Consider the following 25,365-nt stretch of genomic DNA (forward strand, 5'->3'; position numbering starts at 1 on the left):
CTTGCTTAGCCTGGCTGCGGGTGACTATTCCCACCCTCTTGGCTAGCTTCACATGGTTGGCCAAGTCTTCCCCCAGCAGCATGGGAATGGGATAATTGTCATAGACTGCAAAAGTCCACATTCCTGACCAGCCCTTGTACTGGACAGGCAACTGGGCTGTAGGCAAGGTTACAGACTGTGACACGAAGGGTTGAATTGTCACTGTAGCCTCAGGGTTGATGAGTTTGGGGTCCACTAGGGATTAGTAGATAGTTGACACTTGTGCCCCAGTGTCCCTCCAAGCGATAACCTTCTTTCCGCCCACTCTCAAGGTTTCCCTTCGCTCCGAGGGTATGAGAGATGCATCTGGGTCTTGGTTTCTTTGGTGTGATTGGGGTGTAATGAACTGTAATCGGTTGGGGTTCTTGGGGCAGTGAGCCTTTATATGCCCCAGTTCATTACATTTAAAACATCGCCCTGCTAAGGTATCACCGGGGCGATGTTGGTTGCTGGAGACTGGTGTGGTGGGGTGAGAAGGCGTCTGGGGTTTCCCTTGGGATGTGGGTGGGGCCTTGGGTTGTCCCCGGTGATAAGGTTTTGTTTCGGCTTGCCCCTTCTGATATTCGCTCCAACTGCTACTAGCTTTTTTCTTTTCTGTCACCTCCACCCATTTGGCTCCAATCTCCCCCGCCTCGGTTACAGTTTTGGGCTTCCCATCTAGGATGTACCTTTCTATTTCCTCAGGAACACCCTCTAAAAACTGCTCCATTTGCAATAGGAAGGGCAACTCTTCCGTAGATTTAACATTTGCTCCTGATATCCAGGCATCCCAATTTTTCCCAATGTGGTAGGCATGTCGGGTAAATGACACATCAGGTTTCCACCTTAGGGCTCTGAACCGCCGACGGGCATGCTCAGGTGTTAGCCCCATTCTGATTCTGGCCTTGTTTTTAAAAAGTTCATAACTATTCATGTGTTCCTTAGGCATTTCAGCCGCCACCTCTGCTAAGGGTCCACTGAGCTGCGGCCTCAGCTCTACCATGTACTGGGTTGGAGGGATGTCGTATCCAAGGCAGGCCCTTTCAAAATTTTCTAAGAAGGCCTCAGTATCATCGCCTGCCTTGTAGGTGGGGAATTTCCTGGGATGGGAAGTGGTACCTGGAGAGGAGTTGTTAGGATGGTCTGATGCACCCTGCCTAGCACTTGCTACTTCCAGTTCATGCTTCCTTTCTTTTTCTCTCGCCTCCTCTTTGGCTTTTTCCAGCTCCATCTCTCTCTTGTGGGCCTCCTCTTTGGCTTTCTCTTTGGCTTTCTCTTCTCTTTCATGGGCCTCCTCTTTGGCTTTTTCCAGCTCCATTTCTCTCTTGTGGGCCTCCTCTTTGGCTTTCTCTTTGGCTTTCTTTTCTCTTTCATGGGCCTCCTCTTTGGCTTTTTCCAGCTCCATTTCTCTCTTGTGGGCCTCCTCTTTGGCTTCTTTCTCGAGTTTTTTAATTTGAAGTAGTCTCTGATGTTTTTTCTCATTTTCTTCTGCTTCTAGTCTGGCCAGTTCTAGTTTGTTAGCTGCTTCACTGGTAGTCATTTTCCTGCTTTCCTGTGCTGGGCCACACCCCTCTGCAGTTGACTGAAACTGGGATGTACTCAGCTCTGGCTGCTGCTGAGTTAACAGAGACTTTCTAACTAGCTATTCACGAGGATGTAAAAAGAAAAAAGAAAAAAAAACAATTCAGCTTGTAAATTCCTTTTACCAGTCGTTTGCTCATTAATTGAACCCTTCTCTTAACAAAGGACCTTGTTAAAAAAAACTTAACACCTCTGCCTTCAGGCAAGGAGAGATAAGATATGCATCTACCTTCAGCTCTGCTTTCCAAGCAGCTAGAAGGAAAAAAAAATCTTACTGCCTTTTGGGTTTAAAACGATCCCACCGCTGTGCCACCATGTCAAGGCTGTATCCCCACTTTGAACTTTAGGGTACAAATGTAGGGGCCTGCATGAAAACTTCTAAGCTTATCTACCAGCTTAGCTCTGGTCCGCTGCCACCATCTTAAGAATTCCCTCCCTGGGAAGCCTTGAGAAACCTTTCACCAATTCCCTGGTGAATACAGATCCAAACTCCTTGGATTTTAAACAAGGAGAAATTGACCCTTCCCCCCTCCTTCCTTTCACCAACTCCTTGTTTTAAGATCCAAAGGGGGTTTGGATCTGTATTCACCAGGAGTTGGTGAAAGGAAGGAGGGGGGAAGGGTCAATTTCTCCTTGTTTAAAATCCAAGGAGTTTGGATCTGTATTCACCAGGGAATTGGTGAAAGGTTTCTCAAGGCTTCCCAGGGAGGGAATTCTTAAGATGGTGGCAGCGGACCAGAGCTAAGCTGGTAGATAAGCTTAGAAGTTTTCATGCAGGCCCCTACATTTGTACCCTAAAGTTCAAAGTGGGGATACAGCCTTGACAGCCTAATTGACTAAAATCATGTTATCCCTTCAAACCATTCCCTCCATAAACTTATCAAGCCTAATCTTGAAGCCAGAAAGGTCTTTCGCCCCCACCGTTTCCCTCGGAAGGCTGTTCCAAAATTTCACCCCTCTGACGGTTAGAAACCTTCTTCTAATTTCAAGCCTAAACTTCCCCACGGCCAGTTTATATCCATTCGTTCTCGTGTCCACATTACTACTGAGCTGAAATAATTCCTCTCCCTCCTTGGTATTAATCCCTTTGATATATTTAAAGAGAGCAATCATATCCCCCCTCAGCCTTCTTTTGGTTAGGCTAAACAAACCGAGCTCCTCGAGTCTCCTTTCATAGGAAAGGTTTTCCATTCCTCGGATCATCCTAGTGGCCCTTCTCTGTACCCGTTCCAGTTTGAGTTCATCCTTTTTAAACATTGGAGACCAGAACTGCACACAGTACTCCAAATGAGGTCTCACCAGCGCCTTGTATAACGGAAGCAGCACCTCCCTGTCCCTACTAGAAATACCTCGCCTAACGCATCCCAAAATCGCATTAGCTTTTTTCACAGCCACGTCACATTGCCGACTCATAGTCATCCTGCGATCAACCAGGACTCCGAGGTCCTTCTCCTCCTCCGTCACTTCCAACCTATGCGTCCCTAACTTATAACTAAAATTCTTATTAGTCATCCCTAAATGCATCACCTTACACTTCTCACTATTAAATCTCATCCTATTATTGTTACTCCAATTTACAAGGTCATCCAAGTCTCCCTGCAGAATATCCCGATCCTTCTCCGAATTGGCAATACCTCCCAACTTTGTGTCATCCGCAAATTTTATCAGCCCACTCCTACATTCGGTTCTGAGGTCAGTAACGAATAGATTGAATAAAATCGGACCCAAAACCGAACCTTGAGGAACCCCACTGGTGACCTCCGTCCAACCCGACAGTTCACCTTTCAGTACTACCCGCTGCAGTCTCCCCTTTAACCAGTTCTTTATCCACCTCTGGAATTTCATATCGATCCCCATCTTTTCCAGTTTAACCAATAATTCCTCGTGCGGCACAGTATCAAACGCTTTACTAAAATCGAGGTAAATTAGATCCACCGCATTTCCTTTATCTAGAAGGTCTGTTACCTTCTCAAAGAAGGAGATCAAGTTGGTTTGGCACGATCTGCCTTTCGTAAACCCATGTTGTAATTTGTCCCAATTGCCATTCACCTCAAGGTCCTTAACTACTTTTTCCTTCAAAATTTTTCCCAAGACCTTGCATACTACAGAAGTTAAACTAACAGGCCTGTAGTTACCCGGGTCACTTTTTTCCCCCTTCTTAAAAATAGGAACCACATTAGCTATTTTCCAGTCCATCGGTACCACCCCCGAGTTTACAGATTTATTAAAAATTATCGCCAAGGGGCTTGCAATTTCTCGCGTCAGCTCCTTCAATATTCTAGGATGGAGATCATCCGGTCCGCCCGATTTAGTCCCATTTAGCTGGTCAAGTTTGGCTTCCACCTCTGATACTGTAATTGCAATCGCCCCTCCTTTATTCCCCTCTGTCCCGCTCCCTCTATTCCTAAGCCCTTCATTAGCCTTATTAAACACCGACGCAAAATATTCATTTAGATATTGTGCCATGCCTAGATTATCCTTAATCTCCACTCCATTTACATGCTTCAGCGGTCCCACTTCCTCTTTCTTTGTTTTCTTCCTATTTATATGGCTATAAAACCTCTTACTATTGGATTTAATTCCCCTCGCGAGGTCCAACTCTACACGGCTTTTGGCCTTTCTCACCGCATCCCTACATGCTCTGACCTCAATAAGGTAGGTTTCCTTGCCGATCTGTCCCCTCTTCCATTCTTTGTACGCTTTCTGTTTTTTCTTAATCGCCCCTTTGAGACGCCCGCTCATCCAGCTAGGTCTAATTCTCCTGCCTACTAACCGTTTCCCCTTTCTCGGGATACAGGCCTCGGACAGCTCATGCAACTTCAGCTTGAAATAATCCCAGGCCTCATCTGCCTTTAGCTCTCTAAGTATGTTAGCCCAATCCACTTCCCTAAGTAGTTGCCTTAATTTATTAAAGTTGGCCTTTTTGAAATCGTAAACCTTAGTCACAGTTTTATTTCTGTTAATCCTTCCATTTAGTTTAAACCGAATTAGCTCATGGTCACTCGAGCCAAGGTTGTCCCCTACTACCATTTCCTCAACTAGGTCCTCACTACTCACCAGCACCAAATCTAAAATGGCATCCCCCCTCGTCGGTTCAGCTACTACTTGATGAAGGAATTCATCTGCTAGCATGTCTAGGAACATCTGAGCCCTATTATTGTTACTAGCATTTGTTCCCCAATCTATGTCTGGGAAGTTAAAGTCCCCCATGATCACACAGCTCTTATTAGTTTTTACTTCCTTAAAAACATTAAATAGTTCTCTGTCCGCATCCAGGCTAGATCCCGGCGGTCTATAGCACACCCCAAGCAGTATCTCAGGGGAGGCTCTAGTAGTTCTTTTACCCAGTGTAATCATTGCCCAGACAGACTCTGTCTTATCCATTCCATCACTTATTATTTCTTTACATTTTAGCTCATTATTCACATACAGTGCCACACCCCCACCTTTACCTTTTTTCCAGTCATTTCTAAACAGCACATACCCTTCGATACCTGTACTCCAGTCATGACTACAGTTCCACCATGTTTCGGTTATTCCTATGATATCAGGTTTCATTTCTTGGACCAGGAGCTCCAATTCCTCCATTTTGTTACCTAGGCTTCTCGCATTGGTGTATAAACATCTTACCGTATGCTGTCTATCCTTTCTCCCATTAGTTATGCACTTTGGTACGGACCCCGTAGCGTCCATCCGCCCCCTCCTTCTAATGTCCAATTCCCTACCCCTATCTATATCTGTGCTTATCTCATTGCCCTCTTTTTCAGTGTTGGAATCTGGCGTGGAGATTAACTGGACATCTCCCAACCGTCTCCCCCAAGTTCCTAGTTTAAAGCCCTTTTGATGAGATGAGCCAGCCTCCCTCCCAGAAGTCTATTTCCTTCCCTACTCAGGTGAAGTCCATCCCGCGAGAACAGCTGTCTGTCCCCGAAAGCCTCCCAGTGGCCATACATCCCAAAGCCCTCCTTATAGCACCACTCCCTCAGCCAGCTATTTATCCTCACAATTCTGTCTGCCCTTTGCTGTCCTTCTCTAGGAACAGGCAGAATCCCACTGAAGATAATCTGAGCCTCAACTTCCTTAAGCGTCTTCCCCAGCCTGGCATAATCTCCCTTGATTCTCTCTAGCGAGAACCTAGCCGTGTCATTCGTTCCTACGTGAAGGACGATCAAGGGGTTCTTACCTGCTCCTTTTAGGATCCTTTTCAACCGCAAGTCCACATCCCGTATCTTAGCGCCCGGCAGACAGCACACCCTTCTGTTTTCTGGGTCCGCCCTGGTCACAGGCCTGTCTAACCTCCTCAGTAAGGAGTCCCCAATCACATAAACCTGCCTTTGCCTAGGGGCAGCGCAATCTACCAATCTATCCCCTGTTCCCTGCGGCCGTAACTCCTGTCTGTCTCCATTTTCCCTTATAGTCCCCCTATTGCCATCCTGTATCCTCCCGGGGCCGAGTATTGATGCTGTCTCCATCAACTCCTCCCCCCTGTCTATTGGACTAGCTGCCCTTCTTTTCTTCCTCTGCCTCCCACCATCAGTTACCACCTGCTGCGTCCCCTCCTCGTTAGCCAAACACCCAAACCTGTTCCTGAGTTCTATTTCCCCCTCACTAGCCCTCCTTTTCCTTGGCCTGCTTCTCACGGTCACATGCTTCCACTGCTCTTGTTCTCCCCCCGACATTCCCCCCTCACAGACCATAGCCCCCGCTTCCACCTGCACCCCCGAGCATTCCCCTTCAGTCACCCCTTGCCTTTGCTCCATTAGCTGCTCAAACCCCCTTCTAAACTCTACCAGGGTCTCTACCTGCATCTCCAACCCCTGAACCTTTTCCTCTAACAGGGCAAGTAGGCGGCATTTCATACAGACATACCTCTGATCAGGTGCACCTGCTAGGACTATATACATACCGCAGCTGCTACATGCTTTCATCTGCATTGTGTCCCCTGCTGCCTGGCTCATGGCTGCTATGGTCTCTGCCTGCAGCCTCTGAGGGAACAAAGCACACCGACCACCGCGCCCTCCTGCCTCCCCTTCCACCTCCCCCTGTAAACTCCCACTTAAACTCCCCTGTTTGCCGACCGCTGCTCGCTGCTAGCTGCTCGCTGCTTGGCTGGGAGGCCTCTTTTATAGGCCCCCTAATCAGCCAAGCTCCGCCCCCTAATCAGGGCTCGGGGCTCAGCACACTGCCCCTACAGGCCTCTACACATACAAGCACTACAAAGACAGACTGTCTGGTTTGGCCAATGTACATGGCAGAGGGCATTGCTGGCACATGATGGCATCTATCACATTAGTAGATATGCAGGTGAATGAGCTCCTGATGGTGTGGCTGATGTGATTATGTCCTATGATGGTGTCACTTGAGTATATATGCGGGCAGAGTTGGCAACGGGATTTGTTGCAGGGATTGGTTCCTGAGTTAGTGTTTCTGTTGTGTGATGTGTAGTTGCTGGTGAGTATTTGCTTCAGGTTGGTGGGCTGTCTGTAAGCGAGGACTGGCTTGCCATCCAAGGTCTGTGAGAGTGAGGGATTATTTTCCAGGATAGGTTGTAGATTGTTGATGATGTGCTGGAGAGGCTTTAGCTGGGGGCTGTAGGTGATGGCCAGTGGTGCTCTGTTACTTTCCTTGTTGGGCCTGTCCTGTAGTAGGTGACTTCTGGATACCCATCTGGCTCTGTCAATCTGTTTCTTCACTTCCTCTGGTGGGTATTGTAGTTTTAAGAACGCTTGAAAGGGATCCTATAGGTGTTTGTCTCTGTCTGAGGGATTGGAGCAAATGCGGTTGTATCTTAGGGCTTGGCTGTGAACAATGGATCGTGTGATGTGTTCTGGATGAAAGCTGGAGGCATGTAAGTAAGTACAACAGTCAGTAGTTTTCCGGTATAGGGTGGTGTTTATGTGACCATTTGCACTGTAGTGTCCAGGAAGTGGATCTCTTGTGTGGACTGGTTCAGGCTGAGGTTGATGGTGGGGTGGAAACTATTGAAGTCCCGATCGAATTCGTCAAGGGCCTCCTTCCCGTGGATCCAGATGATGAAGATGTCATCAGTGTAGCACAAGTAGAGGAGGGGCACTTGGGGATGAGAGCTGAGGAAGCGTTGTTCTACGTCAGCCATAAAAATGTTGGCATACTGTGGTGTCATGTGGGTACCCATAGCAGTGCTGCTGACTTGAAGGTATAAATCGTTCCCAAATCTGAAATGGTAGTGGGTAAGGACACAGTCACAAAGCTCAGCCACCGGGTGTGCCGTGACATCCTTCGGGGATACTTTTCCTGACGGCTTGTAGTCCATCTTTGTGTGGAATGTTGGTGTAGAGGGATTCTACATCCATACTGACCAGGATGGTGTTTTCTGGAAGATCACCAATGGATTGTAGTTTCCTCAGGAAGTCAGTGGCGTCTCGAAGATAGCTAGGAGTGCTGGTAGCATAGGGCCTGAGGAGAGAGTGAGGGAGTGATATGTGTTGATTCCAGCCCAGACACTCTGAGTGGCTCTACATCTCAGATCTCTGGCCTGTTCAGCCTAGTCCCAGCGAGAGAAGCAATTCTTTCCCCTAAAGCAGTAGCGATGCCAAAAAGAGAGTCCTACTGATAGTTCATAAAAATATTTCAGTAAAGTTCCCCATCTGTCACACCTTCTGTGATGGAGCGGGGAGTGGGGAGTATTGACCTGGGAATGTTGTGTGGGAGTTTTACTGGTACTGTCTGCATTGATGCTGGATGGTGGTGGGATATCAGGGTGTGACTTCACTTGGGAGATGACACGTGAGCAAGTAACCTGAGCCCTGGAGGGGGTTGGGGCCAGGTGACACCTTCTGCCCAGGAAACTGGACAAAGGCTGGAGGAGGAGCCGGGGAGGGGGGGTGGTTGGGTGAGATGGCTGGAGGGGGTCTCAGTTTGGAGCTGGCTGGGGAAATGGAGGGAGGCCCAGGACCAGGGTCTGGGCTCCCAGGCCCCCAAGATGGACCTGACTGAGGGGGTCCAGTTGTCTGTACCTATAAGCCCTCTTTTGGACTCTGTTCCTGTCGTCTAATAAACCTTCTGTTTTACTGGCTGGCTGAGAGTCACGGTGAATCACAGGAAGTGGGGGGTGTAGGGCCAGGACTCCCCCACACTCTGTGACACCGTCATAGAGAAAATACAGGGTACTAAAGTTCTCTTTAGTATAGGGTAGAAAGGCATAACAAGACCCAATGGTTGGAAGTTAAAACTGGACAAATTCAAATTAGAAATAAGGCACAGAATTGTAACACTGAGGGTGATTAATCATTGGAACAAACTACCCAGGGAAGTGGTGAATTGCCCAACTCTTGCTGTCTTCAGATCAAGGATTAGTGACTTTCTGGAAGATGCTTTAGTCAAACACAAGTTTGGGTTGAGTACAGGGGTAAATGGGTGAGAGTGTTTGGCCCATGGCACAGATCAGACTAGATGATCTAATGGCCCCTCTGACCTTAGTCTATGAATATTGGGAAGTGCGTTAATGTAAACGTAACTGATCCATGGACCAGGGCACTGAAAGTCCGACAACCATGGCACTGTCACTGTATCCCACTCACTCACCGTCTGGTTTGTTATTTCTCCTGTTCCCCAGACCAAGCTACGATGACGGGGAAGGTTCCCTCATTCTCCCCTGGCTCCACAGTGAGCTCCGCTCTGCCCGGCTACGTCGCTCTCTGCCTCACTCTACAGGTTCACAGGCTGGTGTCAGGTAGGAGCTCCGGCCTCCTCGCTGGGGTTTGCTGCTGTTGGTATTGCTGGTCATCAGCGTCCATCTCACATCACTGACGTCTCTTACAAACCACATCTGCTCACCCTGCCAACAACCAGCAACATGGAGAAAGCACAGGGCACTGCTGCGTCCCCAGTAAACATGGTTACGATCTATACACCATCATGTCTGGCCTTGTGGTTCTCAAACGTTTGTACTGGTGACCCCTTTCACATAGCAAACCTCTGAGTGCGACCCCCCTTATAAATTAAAAACACCTTTTTATATATTTAACACCATTATAAATGCTGGAGGCAAAGTGGGGTTTGGGATGGAGGCTGACAGCTCACAAACCCCCATGTAATAACCTCACGACCCCCAGTTTGAGAACCCCTGTGCTACATCCATCCTACTGTTCTGGCTGATTTCTGGCAGCTTCAAAACCACAGCACACAGTGAGCGCTACTACAGGGCTCGCAAACTATTTAAAAGACACTACCAGTTACTAGACACTGCACTGCCAGACCGTATACATCACAAATCAGACTCTTCAGCCATGAAGGAGTCCTGAATCCCAGATTCTCCAGTTTAGAAGTAACAACCCACATGTCATTCATGCTGCACTAGACACATCTGACTAGGACTCAGAGCTAGACCTCATCTCACAGTGTGGATGTTTGTTGGCTTTTTCATTCTGTGCCTTCCGTGAAGCCCATATAGTGACCCACTTCACCCCCGGGGCTGCCTCCACAGGTACTCGGTCATTTTGGTTCCCTCCTCCTGTGGTTTCCAGCCTGCTAATTTAACTGGCTCTCTCTGAATGCTGAGTCTTTGCACTGAGACACCCCCTCCCGCCCACATCTTGTGCAGTTCCACAGTGACTAGTTCTCTGTTTCCTTCACTTTTTTATCTGCCTCCTTCTCCCCTCCATTATCTGACCTCTGACTTTACCTTTAAAGCCATTGCCAGTGTAGTGATGATCTGTTTTCATCTCTTTACACCTTGCTGTAGGGTGACCAGATAGCAAATGTGAAAAATCAGGACAGGAGGTGGGGGGTAATAGGCACCCATATAAGAAAAAGCCCTGAATATCGGGACTGTCCCTATAAAATCAGGACATCTGGTCACTCTACCTTGCTGGCTTTTACAGCACCCCTCCTGCAGATGAAGAGGCCCCAGTGCTGGAGCAGCATGATTGGGGCACCATTTCAGATTTTGGGTGGGGTGGCTTTAACCACGATTACCAGGGCTATTTTTTACTGTGTCAATAGTCCACAGTCATTCAAAAGTAGCCCAATATATTTATTTAAACATTATTTTTATTAACACTACTGTCTATATCTTTAAAAAGAATCACTATCTAGAGTATAATTAAATGATGGATGTTAGCAGCATATAGATCTATAACAAATTTTGGGAGCCAAATCATACAAATTGTTCAGATTAGCTTAGGTTTATGTTCACTGAAGGGTTTATACAAATAGTTATAATAAATACAAAGGGTTACATTAGAAGGAGGTTTCTGGTGTGTTGCTGTAAGGATTTGAGAGAGTAAATATCACCTCTATGAAATTCACCGATTGCACTCAAGTTTGTGAGACTCTGCCACCCTCACAAATGTTAAACAGTAAATACATCAGGAGATGTGAATATTTACCAGCTGGAAGAGAAGATACAGCAGAAAGCTGCAAAATGGCTACTTGAGGGTAGCAGCTCCTCAAAAGGTATCTGGGGAAAACGTCCTAGAATAGAAAAGTGCAACCGCACTTTGGGGAGATTTAGCAAAATCCAGACATTCCCAGGGGAATCGGTGTTTCTGTGTCACAGCCGATGGACCTGACCCAAAGCCCATTGTTAGCAAAGGAAAGACTCCCACAGACAAGTGGGACCAAATGGTAGAATAATGGCAGTGCCCAATGTGGCCATTTCACTACAAAATTAGAGAGTTGGAAAAAATTGGAAAGTTGTAAGTGTAATTTAAGCAATGTTTGTGGGGTGACACCTCATGTTTGTTTCTTGCCAGCAGGGGAAGATCCCAGGTGCTCATTCTTTAGCTCTGCTGCTCTAGCAGTGAAGCACTGACATCCAAAGCTGGGCTTCTGACCTCATTGTGCAGCAGCCAGTCCCCTCCCCCCACCACCTCCTGCCTGAGCAGCCCTGTCTCCTGGTGTCACAAGGAGGGGGCTTGCTCTTCTGACATAAGCACACTCACTCCCTGAGCTTGCTTGCTTTGAATTTGAAAAAAGTGCTGCAGAAGCTCCCAGCCCTGCGTAGGATCAGTGAATGTCATGGAGGTGATGTTTACTCTCATCCTTACAAGAGGTTGCATGGGCTGAGCCTTTAATTGTTCTGCTTGATGAGCAGGCATCCCTCACTCCAGGCTGGGGAGGGGAGTAAAGCAAAGATACAAGCTGCCTACATTCCTCTCACCCTTGGCTAGTGAGGGGAGAGGCAGGAGACAGTGTCCTGGTATGAAATTTGGGGGGGCTCCAGCCCCCCCTTGCCCCTCCCAAATGGTGCCCTTGAGCACAAAAAGGCCTGGATGTATGAGAGAGCCAGGCCCCCAGCACCATTATCTCCAGGGTGCCCATGAGACGTGTTAAGCCCCATTCAGAGATAATAGGGACAGTGTCTAACACTCACATGTGAACTCTGCGTGGCAGATATTGCAGCCACATGTGACATTTTGGGGACTGTCAAATTCCCTTTATGAATGTTCTGTGTATTTTTGTGTCCCTTTTATCTATGGCCTCTATACATATTGTGACGGGTTGGATCACAGAAACCCCCTTGGGAGCTGCCACCTGCTGTGCAAAGACTACCCCTGCTTCTGTTTTCCCTGCCAGCTCAGGACTCCAGCACCCTGTCTTGCTGAACCAGACACTCCCGTCTGGCTCCAACACCGACCCAGGGTCTGAATCACTTGTCCCAAAGCTGCAAGTTTACCTGAAAACAGCTCACAGGAGTGTGCTTGTCTTTAGCACTCAGATGCCCAACTCCCAATGGGGTCTAAACCCAAATAAATCCGTTTTACCCTGCATAAAGCTTATGCAGGGCAAACTCATAAATTGTTCGCCCTCTATAACACTGATAGAGAGATATGCACAGTTGTTTGCTCCCCCAGGTATTAATACATACTCTGAGTAAATTACTAAATAAAAAGTGATTTTATTAAATACAGACAGTAGGATTTAAGTGGTTCCAAGTAGTAACAGACAGAACAAAGTAAGTCACAAGCAAAATAAAATAAAATGCGCAAATCTATGCCTAATCAAACTGAATACAGATAATCTCACCCTCAGAGATGCTTCAGTAAGCTTTTTCTCAGACTGGACACTTTCCAGGCCTGGGCACAATTCTTTCCCCTGGTACAGCTCTTGTTGCAGCTCAGGTCATAGCTAGGGGATTCTTCATGATGGCTCCTCCCTCTCTCTCTTCTGTTCCACCCCTTTATATATCTTTTGCATAAGGTGGGAACCCTTTGTCCCTCTGGGTTTCCACCCCCCCTCACTGGAAAAGCACCAGGTTAAAGATGGATTCCAGTTCAGGTGACATGATCACATGTCACTGCAAGACTTCATTACTCACTTGCCAGCACACACATATACAGGAAGACTCACAGGTAAACACAGTCATCTGCAGACAATGGTCCTTGTTAATGGGAGTCATCAAGATTCCAAACCATCATTAATGGCCCACACTTTACATAATTACAATAGGCCCTCAGAGTTATGTTTTATATTTCTAGTTTTAGATACAAGAATGGTACATTTATACAAATCGGATGATCACACTCAGTAGATTATAATCTTTGTAATGATACCTTACAAGAGACCTTTTGCATGAAGCATATCCCAGTACGTTATATTCACATTTTACCATATTTTTCTAAAACTATCCCAGTTACATTATATTCACTTATTATCATGTTTTTATAAAACCATATAGACTGCACAACGTCACACATATTATATGTACCTTTGTGGGCTCGGGATTGTAATCTACGCCATGGGGGAGGGTTACCCCACCTCCTTCAGGAGCTACAAACCATGGGGGGGGGGGGGGTAATTACTTGTGGACAGGTAGCAGCTCCTAGGGAGAGTTACATAAACTGGGTTAGACAAGGCAGGGCTGGCCTTAGGGGTGGGCGAGCTGGGTGACCATCCAAGGCGTCTTGCTGAGGGGGCGCCTCTGGAGCAGGGGTGTCCTATCTCTCCTCCCACTGCTGCTCTGCATCCATCTGCAGCTGCTGCTGCTCCTTGTTGGAGGTGCCCCTGGCCAAGTTGTTCCTGGGAGCCTCTTGTCTGCTGTGCAGGGGTGGGTGGGCTGATGTGTTGGGGCATCCCCATCCCCCTGACCTTGTAACCAGTCTTCACTGAGCTGGGGTAGGGTGACAAGAGTCAGTGCTGCTGCCTCTGGGTCACAAGTAGGAGCTGCTGGCCACTGCTGCTGTCTGAACAAGGCCTTCAGATTAAAGAGTGCTGTGCTTAAAGAGACAGCGCGCTTTCTCACACTCCCCCAACATACACTCTATCTCTCACATCACATTCCCCCAACACACACTTGTACTACTGGTGTTATTAAGTCTTGGTACTTCCTGTCGAAATGCACAATGCATATATATTGCCTGTAATTTTATACTTTCAAAGTTTGTTAAGGATTACAGGGCAGTATTTTTATTTTATTTTTTTGACTGGTCTGTGCATTTCATAATCTCATTTCTCTCTTATGCTTAAATTTAATTCTTTGAGTAGTGAGTTCTAAAATGCCTAACCTGTCCTGGCTGGAGTAATTATCATTAGTACTTTTATTACCATATTGTGCTTTGCCATTCATTATTTAAAGTGGTACAATCCAATAATAGTATCCTTCTAAAACGTAAATTTAGCTTGTACTCACCTTAGCAGTGCCAGTTTAACAACAACAAATGCTAAACACGTAACTTTAGCCATCGTGCAGATGAAGGTCACTTATTTTCAAATGGCATTTTTAGTTATATTGGTAAAATAACTTAAAATTCATATGAAAATAAATGCGGTTCCAAGGCTGATACTAATAGCAATGATGGGGTCAAATGTTAATGATTGTGGTGGGTAAACACAAATGCCAAAGTAATTAGAAAAATAAAATCCCGTTCATAATAAAAGAGAAAAAAACCTTTTTAAAATTAAGTAAATACATTTTTAATGGAGTGAAAAACAATTGACTAGAATAGAGTAGACAATGGCAGTAAAAGAGAGTGTCTGTTAGCGAAAGTAAGCAGATTTTATTTATCTCTACTAAAGATGGAGTACAAAGTATCACACTTGTGTTTCTTATATCTGTGTTAAAGCTCCAGAACTGATAGCTTAAGTCTTGGGATTGAGAATATCTTGCTCTATTATATCCTGAAAAAAGAACAGGAGTACTTGTGGCACCTTAGAGACTAACAAATTTATTAGAGCATAAGCTTTCGTGGGCTACAGCCCACTTCTTCGGATGCATCTGTAGCCCACGAAAGCTTATGCTCTAATAAATTTGTTAGTCTCTAAGGTGCTACAAGTACTCCTGTTCTTTTTGCGGATACAGACTAACACCGCTGCTACTCTGAAACCTGTTATTATATCCTGATTGTTCTAAATTTACATATAAACTTAAAATGCGGCTTTAATTGGAGTTTGTATATATTTTTTCTTTCTTTTTATATGTAACCTTTCTGCCAGGTGGAGTCAGCAGCAACCAGGGCCGGGTTCAATATCTAGGGTGTAACAAGGCGCAGACTTCCCGGCACAGCGCCTCCTGCTGGTCACCTTGGAAATTAGCTCTCCAGCCTCAGAGTGCCCCCCACTGGCCTGTGTCCCTCCTGCCTCAGGCCCCCATGTCCCTCCCAGACCCTGGTGTCCCTTGCCTTGGAGTTCTGCCCCACAGCAGTGCCCCCACACTCTGGGTCTCCCCTCCCAGGGGAACCCCACCCCCTATACCCACCTTGCCTCAGTAGCTACTGCCAGTCGTCATCTAACCCCCCCTCACTGGGGCAAACTGCAGTCTGTAATGGCCACTCATCATTGGCAAGGGGGCTGGACCTGCTGCCTTTCTAGTCCCCAGCTGCCTCCCTGCAGCCCCAGTACCTCCTTGGCCTTTAGCAAGGCCTCAGCCTGGGGTTTTGCCTGGCCAGAGCTCCCCGTCTTTGCCTGCCCTTCCCCAGCACTGCTCTGTTTAAGGTCCCCTGTGCTCCCGGGCAGCTAAGCCCTTCTCACTCCAGCCCTGGGTGAGACTCTTCTGCCTGCCTAGCTCTCAGCCCTTATATCAGGGCCAGCTATGGCTGCCTCCTCAATAAACCTACCTCAGCTGCTTTTCACCTTCTAATCCCAGGAGTGGGGTAACTGCCCCGCTACATAGGGGTTCATCTTTAACAACCCAGAACTGGCTCAAGTCCCCACTCAGTAACCTGGGCAAATTACACATCACCCCAGGGTGCCTCTGAGGGACAACACTTCCCCATTCACAAGCACAGAATCTGAGTGTAGAAAAGAAACTTAGTGAAAGGAGGGGGGAAGTCAACTGACATTAATTAGGAAAAATGCCACAAGCAGGATTCCTAATCATAAAACTGTGAGCAGGACACTCACCCCAGAGTGTGTAGGGCAGTGTCTTCTGCCTCATGCTCTTGAGTTCTACAACCAAAAGTTGCTTTTCTGTGCCCCTCTCTGCTCCCTCACCACACCTCACTCACAGTGGTTGTCCTTGGTCAGTGAGGACCCAGGGATCAGAGGTGCATCTGTGTGAGTTCACCTTCCTCCCAGGGAAGAAGGCACCTAGCTTGATCTACCCTCTGTGCACTTGCACTGGCTCGTTACCACACCAGCCCCTGTTCCTCCTGCCGATCACCTTCTGCCACCTGTGTCTGCTGTGACCTCAGCAGGTCAGTCTCTTGAGGGTCTATCCAGCTCTTAGGGCATGGCTACACTTGCAGATGTAGAGCACTGTGAGTTAAACCCACCTTTGTACAGCGCAGTAGGGAAAGCGCTGCAGTCTGTCCACACTGACAGCTGCAAGCGCTCTGGCGTGTCCACATTTTGCGGTACTTGCAGCGGCATTGGGAGCGGTGCATTGTAGGCAGCTATCCCACAGAGCACCTCTTCCCATTCTGGCACTGTGGCTTGTGGGGAAGGGGGTGGGGCATTCTGGATCCTGTCCCAACACCCCATGATGCATCAGTTTGCATCCCAGCAATCCCTCTGCTTCCGTCCACAATTGGCACCATCTTTCAACGTCTTTTGTACTGCGCGCTCTGTCTTCCCTTTCGGTCTGTGGGAATGGAGCCCAAACTGCTGAGGAATATGCTGACGAGTTTTGCCAGCACGTCACATTTGGCAGTCGAGTTACTCCTTAAGATCCAAAGTGACAGTGAGGACTCCGACAATGATATCGACTCGAGTAATGCAAATGACATGACTTTGCTTGTGGCATTCACGGACATGCTCACCACCGTGGTGGTGAAACAAGCACTGAGTGGTGGGAAACAAGCACCGAGTGGTGGGATCACATCATCATGCAAGTCTGAGATGACGAGCAGCGGCTGCAGAACTTTTGGATGAGAAAAGCCACTTTCATGGGACTGTGTGAGGAGCTTGTCCTCACCCTGCGGCGCAAGGACATGAGATTGAGAGCTACCCTGATGGTGGATTGCACTCTGGAAGCTGGCAACTCCAGACAGCTACCGATCGGTCGCTAACCAGTTTGGAGTGGGGAAGTCGACCGTTGGAATTGTGTTGATGCAAGTTTGCAGGGCCATTAATCGCATCCTGCTCAGAAGAACGGTGACTCTGGGTAATGTGCATGACATTGTGGCTGGCTTTGCACAAATGGGTTTCCCTAACTGCGGAGGGACGATAGACGGGGCACATATTCCAATTCTTGCACCAGCCCACCTAGAATCTGAGTACGTTAATTGGAAGGGCTATTTCTCTATGGTTCTCCAGGCGCTTGTGGATCACCGTGGGCGTTTCATTGACATTAACGCAGGCTGGTCTGGAAAGGTGCATGACACACGCATCTTTCAGAACACTGGCCTGTTCAGGAAGCTGCAAGCCGGGACTTTTTTCCCAGACCACAAGATCACCGTAGGGGAAGTCAAAATGCCCATTTTGATCCTTGGAGACCCCGCTTACCCTTTAATGCCATGGCTTTGAAACCCTACACAGGGAGCCTTGACAGCAGCAAGGAGTGGTTCAACAACAGACTGAGCCAGTGCAGAATGACTGTGGAGTGTGCTTTTGGCCATTTAAAGGGCCGCTGGCACTCACTCTATCGGAAGCTGGACCTGGCCGATAACAGCATCCCCGCGGTTATAACTGCATGCTGTACCCTCCATAACATTTGTGAAGGGAAGGGTGAAAGATTCACTCAGGCATGGAACTCGGAGGTTCAACACCTGGAGGCTGAATTTGAACAGCCAGAGAGCAGGGCTATTAGAGGGGCTCAGCATGGGGCTGCAAAGATTAGGGATGCCTTGAGGGAGCAATTTGAGGCTGAAAACCACCAGTAATTGTGCAGTGGTTCCAATGTTAGTAGGAATCCGTTTGCTACATATGATACAGGTCTGTCACATCTTATGCTGGGGTTACGTTCCGCAGTCAGCGCGTAAAGCGAAAATTGCATATAGTCAAAATTACATTGAGTGTAATGGCGGGCGGAATCGCCCACACTACAGGTACAGTATTAAAATTGTTATTTTTCTCTTTTTTTTTGCTGACCGCGTAAAGCTGAAATCGCGCATGTTAACTGCGCGTAAGATGTGACAGACCTGTACACTGACTTGCAGTGCCTGTTGCTTTCCTGGGCTAAGGTTTCTTTTACGTTATGCAATAATAAAGAATGTTTTCAAAGCAAAAAAATCCATTTATTGAAAAGAAACACAACACAACTGCTTGGGAAACACAAAGGGCCAGGGGGTGGGGTGGGGAATGGTACAATCACAGATTTGCATATGTCCTGTTATCACACTCAGCCTTCCTGTCTGGAGTGCTGTGCAATGAGTGCTGCACTTCAGGCTGGCTATACTGCATGGTGATGGGGGTTGAGTGCAGTGGGTAAAAGGGTCGTAGTTTTCAAGGCTGGGTGGTGAAGCTACAGGTGTTGGAGGCATCTGGTGGCGATAAGAACCCGAATGGGGGAAAGTGGGTTGGAGGTGACATGGGGGCACAAGGGAAAGAGTTTTGGGACAAGAGCTGCAGGAGGGAGCGGGCACGGTAGTGCTCCGCCTGCATGGCTAGGAGCGCCTGGATAGAGTCCGCTTGGCGCTCCATGATGCTTATCAGTCGATCCATGCTTTGCTACCGGAGCTCCGCACTTTTGTGCCGGTGCTCCTCATTCTGCTGGCGGATCCTCCTTTCACTTTCCTGCCACTCCTGCACTTTTTTATTTTCATTACTTGAATGCTGCATGACTTCATATAGCATGTCCTCTTTGCTTCTACGTGGTCTCTTCCTGATTCTTTGCAGCCTCTCAGCCAGTGATAACATGGATGGCTGAGATCTCAAGGTTGCATCTGTAAAGGCAAAATGCAACACTTAACAGAGACAGCATTGTTCACACCAGACAGAGCAATGATTCCCCCGTACTTAAGGGCAAGCACAGTCTACACAATAGCATAATTTGCCCATCCCAAAGCGAGCACACATAACCCACGGGAACCCCCAAATGATGAGTAAGCACAGGGGCAAGGGGGACTGATTGTTTCACTGCTGTACTGCCCTCTGGATTTCTATGCTTTGGGGAGAGCCAACAGCGGCAGGGGGCCCCTATACTGAACACTGTTCCCACATGAGTTCGTCCTGGAAAACATCTCGCTGCTGAGGGTGACCTGGGAAGCAAGGGAGGGTCTTCTACTGCAATGCGGCTTCCGCCCTGGCCCATATGCAGCTTGCCTGTGTGCAGCAATGGTCCCCCCGCCTGTCACGGCACAGTGGCGTGGACATCTTTGTCTGACTGGGACAAGGATCACAGTGGCTCTCCCGAGAAACCTGCGCAAGTGCATTGCCCAAGTTCTGTATAAGACCTTTGAAGAGATCACGGAGGCTGATTACCGCGATGTGAGAGAGCACATCAACGCCCTATTCCGCATCTAAGCATGCATGCAGCCCTAATCCTCCTTGCCCCAAGAGCCCTCACCAAATAACTTCCTTCCCAAAATAAAAGCCGCTTACTGGGCACCTCCTCTGGTGTTTGTCCTTCCCCAAGTACCAGCCGCCGCGACTGGCTACCTTCCTCCTGGCTTGAGAGCAGCTCCTGGCTGCATGCATCTAGGGATTACGGGGTGTCTTCCTCCACATCAGTACCTTCGCCCCCGCTTTGCTGCTCCTCCTCCTCCTGCCTTGTTGCACTGGGCTCTGAGGTGTCCATGGTGGTACTCGGAACGGAGATGGGGTCGTCCCATGCTTTGCGGTAGGCATTCCGCAGCTCCTTCACTTTAACCCTGCACTGCAGTGCATCGCGGTCATGGCTCCTTTCCATCATGTCCCTTGATATCTGCCCAAAGGTATCGTAATTCCTATGGCTGGAGCGCAGCTAGGACTGGACAGCTTCCTCCCCCCTAACACTGATGAGGTCCAGCACCTCGCCATTGCTCCATGCTGGGGATCGCCTGGCGTGTGGAGGCATGGTCACCTGGAAAGATTCGCTGAGAGCGCTCCACGCCTGGCTGAGCAAACAGGAAGGGGATTTTCAAAATTCCCAGAGAATGTAAAGGGCAGGTCTGACAGTTGATCACCTGAGGGCAGAGCAGTAGAGTTCAAAGTGATGACCAGAGTGACTAGAACAGGTATTGTGGGATACTTCTGGAGGCTGATCACAGCGCACTAGCAGACCAGGGTGTCCACACTGGCGCCGTGGTGATCCAGCAGGGGCACAGCAAACATTATTCCACTCGCCGAGGTGGAGTACCAGCAGTGCTGTAGCCGCGGAGACAGAGCGCTCTACGTGCCTTGCCAGTGTGGATGGGGAGTGAGCTAGGGCACCCAGGGCTCCTTTATTGCACAGTAACTTGCAAGTGTAGCCAAGCTGTCCCACCAGAAGTGATTGTCAGCACTTTTAAGAACATAAAATAACAAAAGGCTCCTAATGGAGCCCAGGGCCAGATTAACCTTTAGTGGGCCCTGGTGCCAAACATATTTGTGGGCCCCCATGTAGTCATTGTGGGCTCCTAGTGTGGGCCTGGTGTGGCAGAGCCATTGGTGCCATAGTATTCCCGGTACTGAATCTCAGAGACATTTTTCATTTTGATCACACACCTCTACATGACTATATGAATTGCCATATACAGCTCCCTCATTAAGTTTTTCTCATTAAGCTGTATATCCATGTGGGTTTACCAGTTTACACAGTGAGTAGAACTTTCATAGTGATCAGGGAAACTCCCCACAGATTTATCTCCTTCCTCATTCAGACCTTCTATAGCCATGTCTCCAGTATCACCCTATGTCATCAGTCACTGTATGTGGTTCTGGTCTCAACTGAATAAAGTTTCACAGCCAGCAGATACCTGATCAATTCTGACAAATCCCTCCCTCAGCACCATCCTGCCATTTGAGCAAGCCACTTGCAAACACCATTTCCCCAAAGTGAAGACTTAGCCCCTGGGAACCCGAAGTCACCAGCCTTTCTCCCTCTGCTCCCATCCACATGCAGTCTACTACCTGGTCACCGCTACCTCTTCCCATGCTTGTTTCCCTTCTACCTTGGACGTGCTCCCTATTCTCCCCTGCAAGCCTGATCTGCTTCATCTTTCCCTGCTCCCCTTGACATTCCTTTCCTACAGGTGACCTCTGTTCCTTGAGGTTAACTCCAGTTTCTTTATCTGCTCCTAGCTTAATGGCCCCCAGTAGTCACAGAGCCACCTGCAGCTTCTCTGGCTACAGCCAATTGCCAGAGGCCAGCCTTAGATAGCTGCAGCTGCTAGCAAGGGAGGGGTGGCAATTCCAAGGCTGAGCATGCTTGAACCTTGCAACAGCGGCACTATGGACTCTAAATCCTCAGCGCTGGCCCTAGGCAGCTGCATACTCTGGAGTTAGGCGCTTCCCTCCTCTAGGCCATGGCTTTAAATATCTGAGATGCCCATCACCTGCAGCAGAGGCCACCAATTCCCACGTACCCCTCAGCTAGCCCATAGTCGTGCAGAAAGTGCAGCCTGAATGATTTTGGAGGCTGGGGTGCCAGGGGGTTCCCATCCCTGAGCAGCAGCTCTGCAACAAGCTCACATGGCCCCCTTCTGCTGTGGGACCCGTGAAGACAGTGGAGGTACCCTGTGTATAACCAGTTCTGTCCAAAGCCCGTTGAAGTGAGTGGGAGTCTTTTCATTGTCTTTAATGGGCTGTGTATAGAAGCAAAGGACCCCATTCTAGACTCTAGGAGCAAAGTGCATTCTATGCTGCATTGGTTTACTATTGTAACAGGAAGGTCTCACATTACCTAGTGAATAAGCAACACCTCCTACAGCACCTAACTTTTTCTGAGAGGCTTCCCACCCAATTACTAAATGTAAACCTGCTTTGCTTACAAGGGCTGAAAATATCAGGTAGTATGGTTACAAAACCAAGGCACTTCTGAATTCAGCAGGAATTTTGGATGTGCACAGAACACAGACAGGACTGGTTCCCACATGGTTACAGAACTGCAGTCAAGTGGAACAATTTTCAGCTTGTGTGATTAGAGGATATATGATCCATATTGTAAGACTGTCCTACATAAATGAGGAAAAGTTGAGATGCCTTTGTTATTCTTTTCTCCCACTCTTCATTTCTGTGGGGAATTTGCCAATGCAATATCACTGTCTTCTTTTTAAACAAACAAAACTAAAAAAAAATGGCAATGGCTGTTGAAAATAGCAATTCCAGTCCTAGTTAGCACTAGGAAGACTCAAGCATTTGTTGCTCAATTTTATCCTACTTTTTCTACAGCAAATTACAGTGGATCAGCGTATTTGATTTGGGAGAAATGAAGTAACAGCTGCCCAAATTGAGCTTGAGCACTCCTGAATTTTGAGGATGTTCAAATCTGGAAGGCAGGTGCTAGATTCCCTTTCTGAATATTAGATAAATCTAGAAAGGAAAAGCCCATTTCTGCTTCCATGGCTCAGAAGTGGAAATCCTCCTACGTGCCTGGTACTGTATCTAAAGCTGCCCAGGTCCTCTAGTAGAGCCTTCCCCTCCCTTACTTTTCATTTTAAATTCTAGTGAGATCCACATACCTCCCTTGCTAGGCTTCAGATAGAGAGGTGCACTGTCCATTTAGTCCACCCAGTTCCTTCTTTGGGGGCTGCCAGGCGAGGTCATACCAGCATCCCTAATCCAGTCTGGGGAAGTCTTCTGAGGGTGATATCTGGGCCAAAGCCTTCTACTCCTTGAGCATACTTGTTCCCCATTCACAGTACCACCCCCTTCTAGCAGCCAGCTCTCCATTCATAGCAAGCTGCAGCGCATGGGGTCTCAGCTTCCTTACTTCTCCCCCTCCCTTTCCTGTTGATAGCTGCTAAGGGAATGCTGGGAAATGTAGTTCCTTCCCTGCTCCAGGGCCAGCTCTATAGGCAGAGAGCTGGCCAAGGAACTACAGCTTCCAGGGCCCCGTGGGTTCTCAGCTCCCACGCTGGATCCCTGCTGCTCCGAGACTCTGCTTCTGCACCGCTGCGAGAGGGAAGGAAGTGACTGTTATAGGGCCCCTTCTGAGCTTAGGCCCGGCGCTATGGTGGATCCATGGTAAATCTGATACTGATGGAGCCTATTTAGCTCTACCTTTGAACCATGGGGAGGAACAAGTTAAACCAGCCCAGGGCCCCTTGGGAGCATCCACACCTCCTCACTAAAACACTTGTCCCCACCCCCTCTTTGCTTTTTCAGGGGGGTCTGGCCTTCAAGCCCCTGACTTAGCGAGGTGACCTCTCATTTGGGACAGGTTAAGCACAGTTCTGCTCCCTTCTACTCAGACAATAAAGACAACAACACTGATAACATTTCACTACCGCTGCATTCAGTGATTTGTAACCCAGCACCAGCCAAAGTAGATCACTTGGAGCTACACAGCTTCTGTCTGCTAGATATTTACGCAGAGTAGGTGTGTTCATGTAAATACAGTTTGCTCCTGAAGTCTCTCCCCCTCTCAGCTAGCTGTCAGGGGAAAGCTCATTCAGACCCTGCTTACATCTAGGAAATAGATACAGTGCTCCTGTCAGCTAATTACAAAGTTATATATAAAAAACACCCTAGAGTTTTCAGGTACCTACATAGCCCATGGAATCACAGTTAAAGTTGCCCCCACTCCCCAAAATCAGAAATGGCACCCAGTGAGCCAGGAGTGGCCCAAGGGGCTGCGGGCTCTGGCAAGATGCAGCCCCTGTGTGATAGTGTAAAGCCTGCCTTGAGCTGCAGGCGGAGTGCCAGGCACCACGAGTCATAGCAGCAGTCAGGGTAGCATTATACCATATATTACGCCACCCTTACTTCTGAGCTGCTGCTGGCGGCGATGTTGCCTTCAGAACTGGGTGCCTGACCAGCAGCCACCACTATCAGACCACCCAACCAGTGCTTAATTTGTGCCGGGACTGAGCTCTTGCACCTCTTTCAATATAAATTAAGCAGTGGGGGGAGGCAGTGGGGCAAGGAGGTGATGGGGAAGTGGGAATACTGTGGGTGCCAAGGGTGATGGGGGAGGCACCAAAATACAAGTTTGCCCAGGGCACCATTTTCCCTAAGGCTAGCCCTGAGACCAGGTCCAGAAGTCTAAGAGAACAACGATTTTTGGTTTAAAAGCTGGATTTTAACTTACCAGAGGCCCAAGATCTTGGGCTACAAAGTGACATGACCTGTTAACCAAGGATGCAACCTTTAGAGAAAGGTTTGAAAGAGTTTGAACCCTACCAGGGAGTCCCATGTACCAGATGAGAATCCTTTGGGACAAGTGTAACATGTGTTGAGACCTTTGATGGGTTTATGGTAACTTTTCTCTGTCAGGCTTTTGTGATTAAATGTTCTCTGCTTTGGAAGAGCTCATAGAATCATAGAAGATTAGGGTTGGAAGAGACCTCAGGAGGTCATCTAGTCCAATCCCCTGCTCAAAGCAGGACCAACACCAACTAAATCATCCCAGCCAGGGCTTTGTCAAGCCAGGCCTTAAAAACCTCTAAGGATGGAGATTCCACCACCTCCCTAGGTAACCCATTCCAGTGATCCACCACCCTCTTAGTGAAATAGTGTTTCCTAATATCCAACCTAGACCTTCCCCACTGCAACTTGAGACCATTGCTCCTTGTTCTGTCATCTGCCATCACTGAGAGCAGTCTAGCTCCATCGTCTTTGGAACCCCCCCTTCACGTAGTTGAAGGCTGCTATCAAATCCCCCCTCACTCTTCTCTTCTGAAGACTAAATAAGCTCAGTTCCCTCAGTCTCTCCTCGTAAGTCATGTGCCCCAGCCTCCTAATCATTTTCTTTGCCCTCCGCTGGACTCTCTTCAATTTGTCCACATCCCTTCTGTAGTGGGGGGGGACCAAAACTGGATTCAATACTCCAGGTGTGCCCTCACCAGTGCCGAATAGAGGGGAATAATCACTTCCCTCAATCTGCTGGCAATGGTCCTACTAATGCAGCCCAATATGCCATTGGCCTTCTTGGCAACAAGGGCACACTGCTGACTCATATCCAGCTTCTTGTCCACTGTAATCCCCAGATCCTTTTCTGAGGAACTGCTGCTTAGCCGGTCGGTCCCCAGCCTGTAGCGGTGCATGGGATTCTTCCGTCCTAAGTGCAGGAGCTGTTTGGTTACTGCCATTCACTGGTCATAGCCCTGGCACAGAAAGCAAAGCACAGGTGCTGGTCTTTGGTCAGGCCTGCTGGGAAAACCACAGTGAATTGCAGGGCCTGAAACCCCAGTGTGAGGGAGAGGGATGTGGGTCCCTGCCCAGAGAGAGATGACAGCTGGAAGGCTGAGACCTAAGGGGCCATTCCTTGAGCAGATCACAGAGGGGTCAGAGGTGCAGTTACCCCAAGCCTATGACTCTCTGCACTCATAGACATGTCTAGGGCACTGC

General features: G+C 48.3%; 2 protein-coding genes across 2 annotated transcripts in view; one reads left to right on the top strand and one right to left on the bottom strand.

Moving 5' to 3' along the window:
- The window catches only part of LOC135887539 (zinc finger protein 850-like), a 437,015-nt gene that overhangs the window by 143,391 nt on the left and 268,259 nt on the right, over nt 1-25,365 (bottom strand). The window lies entirely within an intron of this gene.
- LOC135888087 (butyrophilin subfamily 1 member A1-like) overlaps nt 9,205-25,365 on the top strand; it is a 69,883-nt gene continuing 53,722 nt past the window's right edge. Inside the window, exon 1 of the mRNA XM_065415898.1 lies at nt 9,205-9,310. Within this exon, the coding sequence (XP_065271970.1) occupies nt 9,205-9,310 (106 nt within the window). The remainder of the gene's footprint in view (nt 9,311-25,365) is intronic.

The sequence above is a fragment of the Emys orbicularis genome, chromosome 13, assembly GCF_028017835.1.
Source record: "Emys orbicularis isolate rEmyOrb1 chromosome 13, rEmyOrb1.hap1, whole genome shotgun sequence".
NCBI lineage: Eukaryota > Metazoa > Chordata > Testudines > Emydidae > Emys > Emys orbicularis.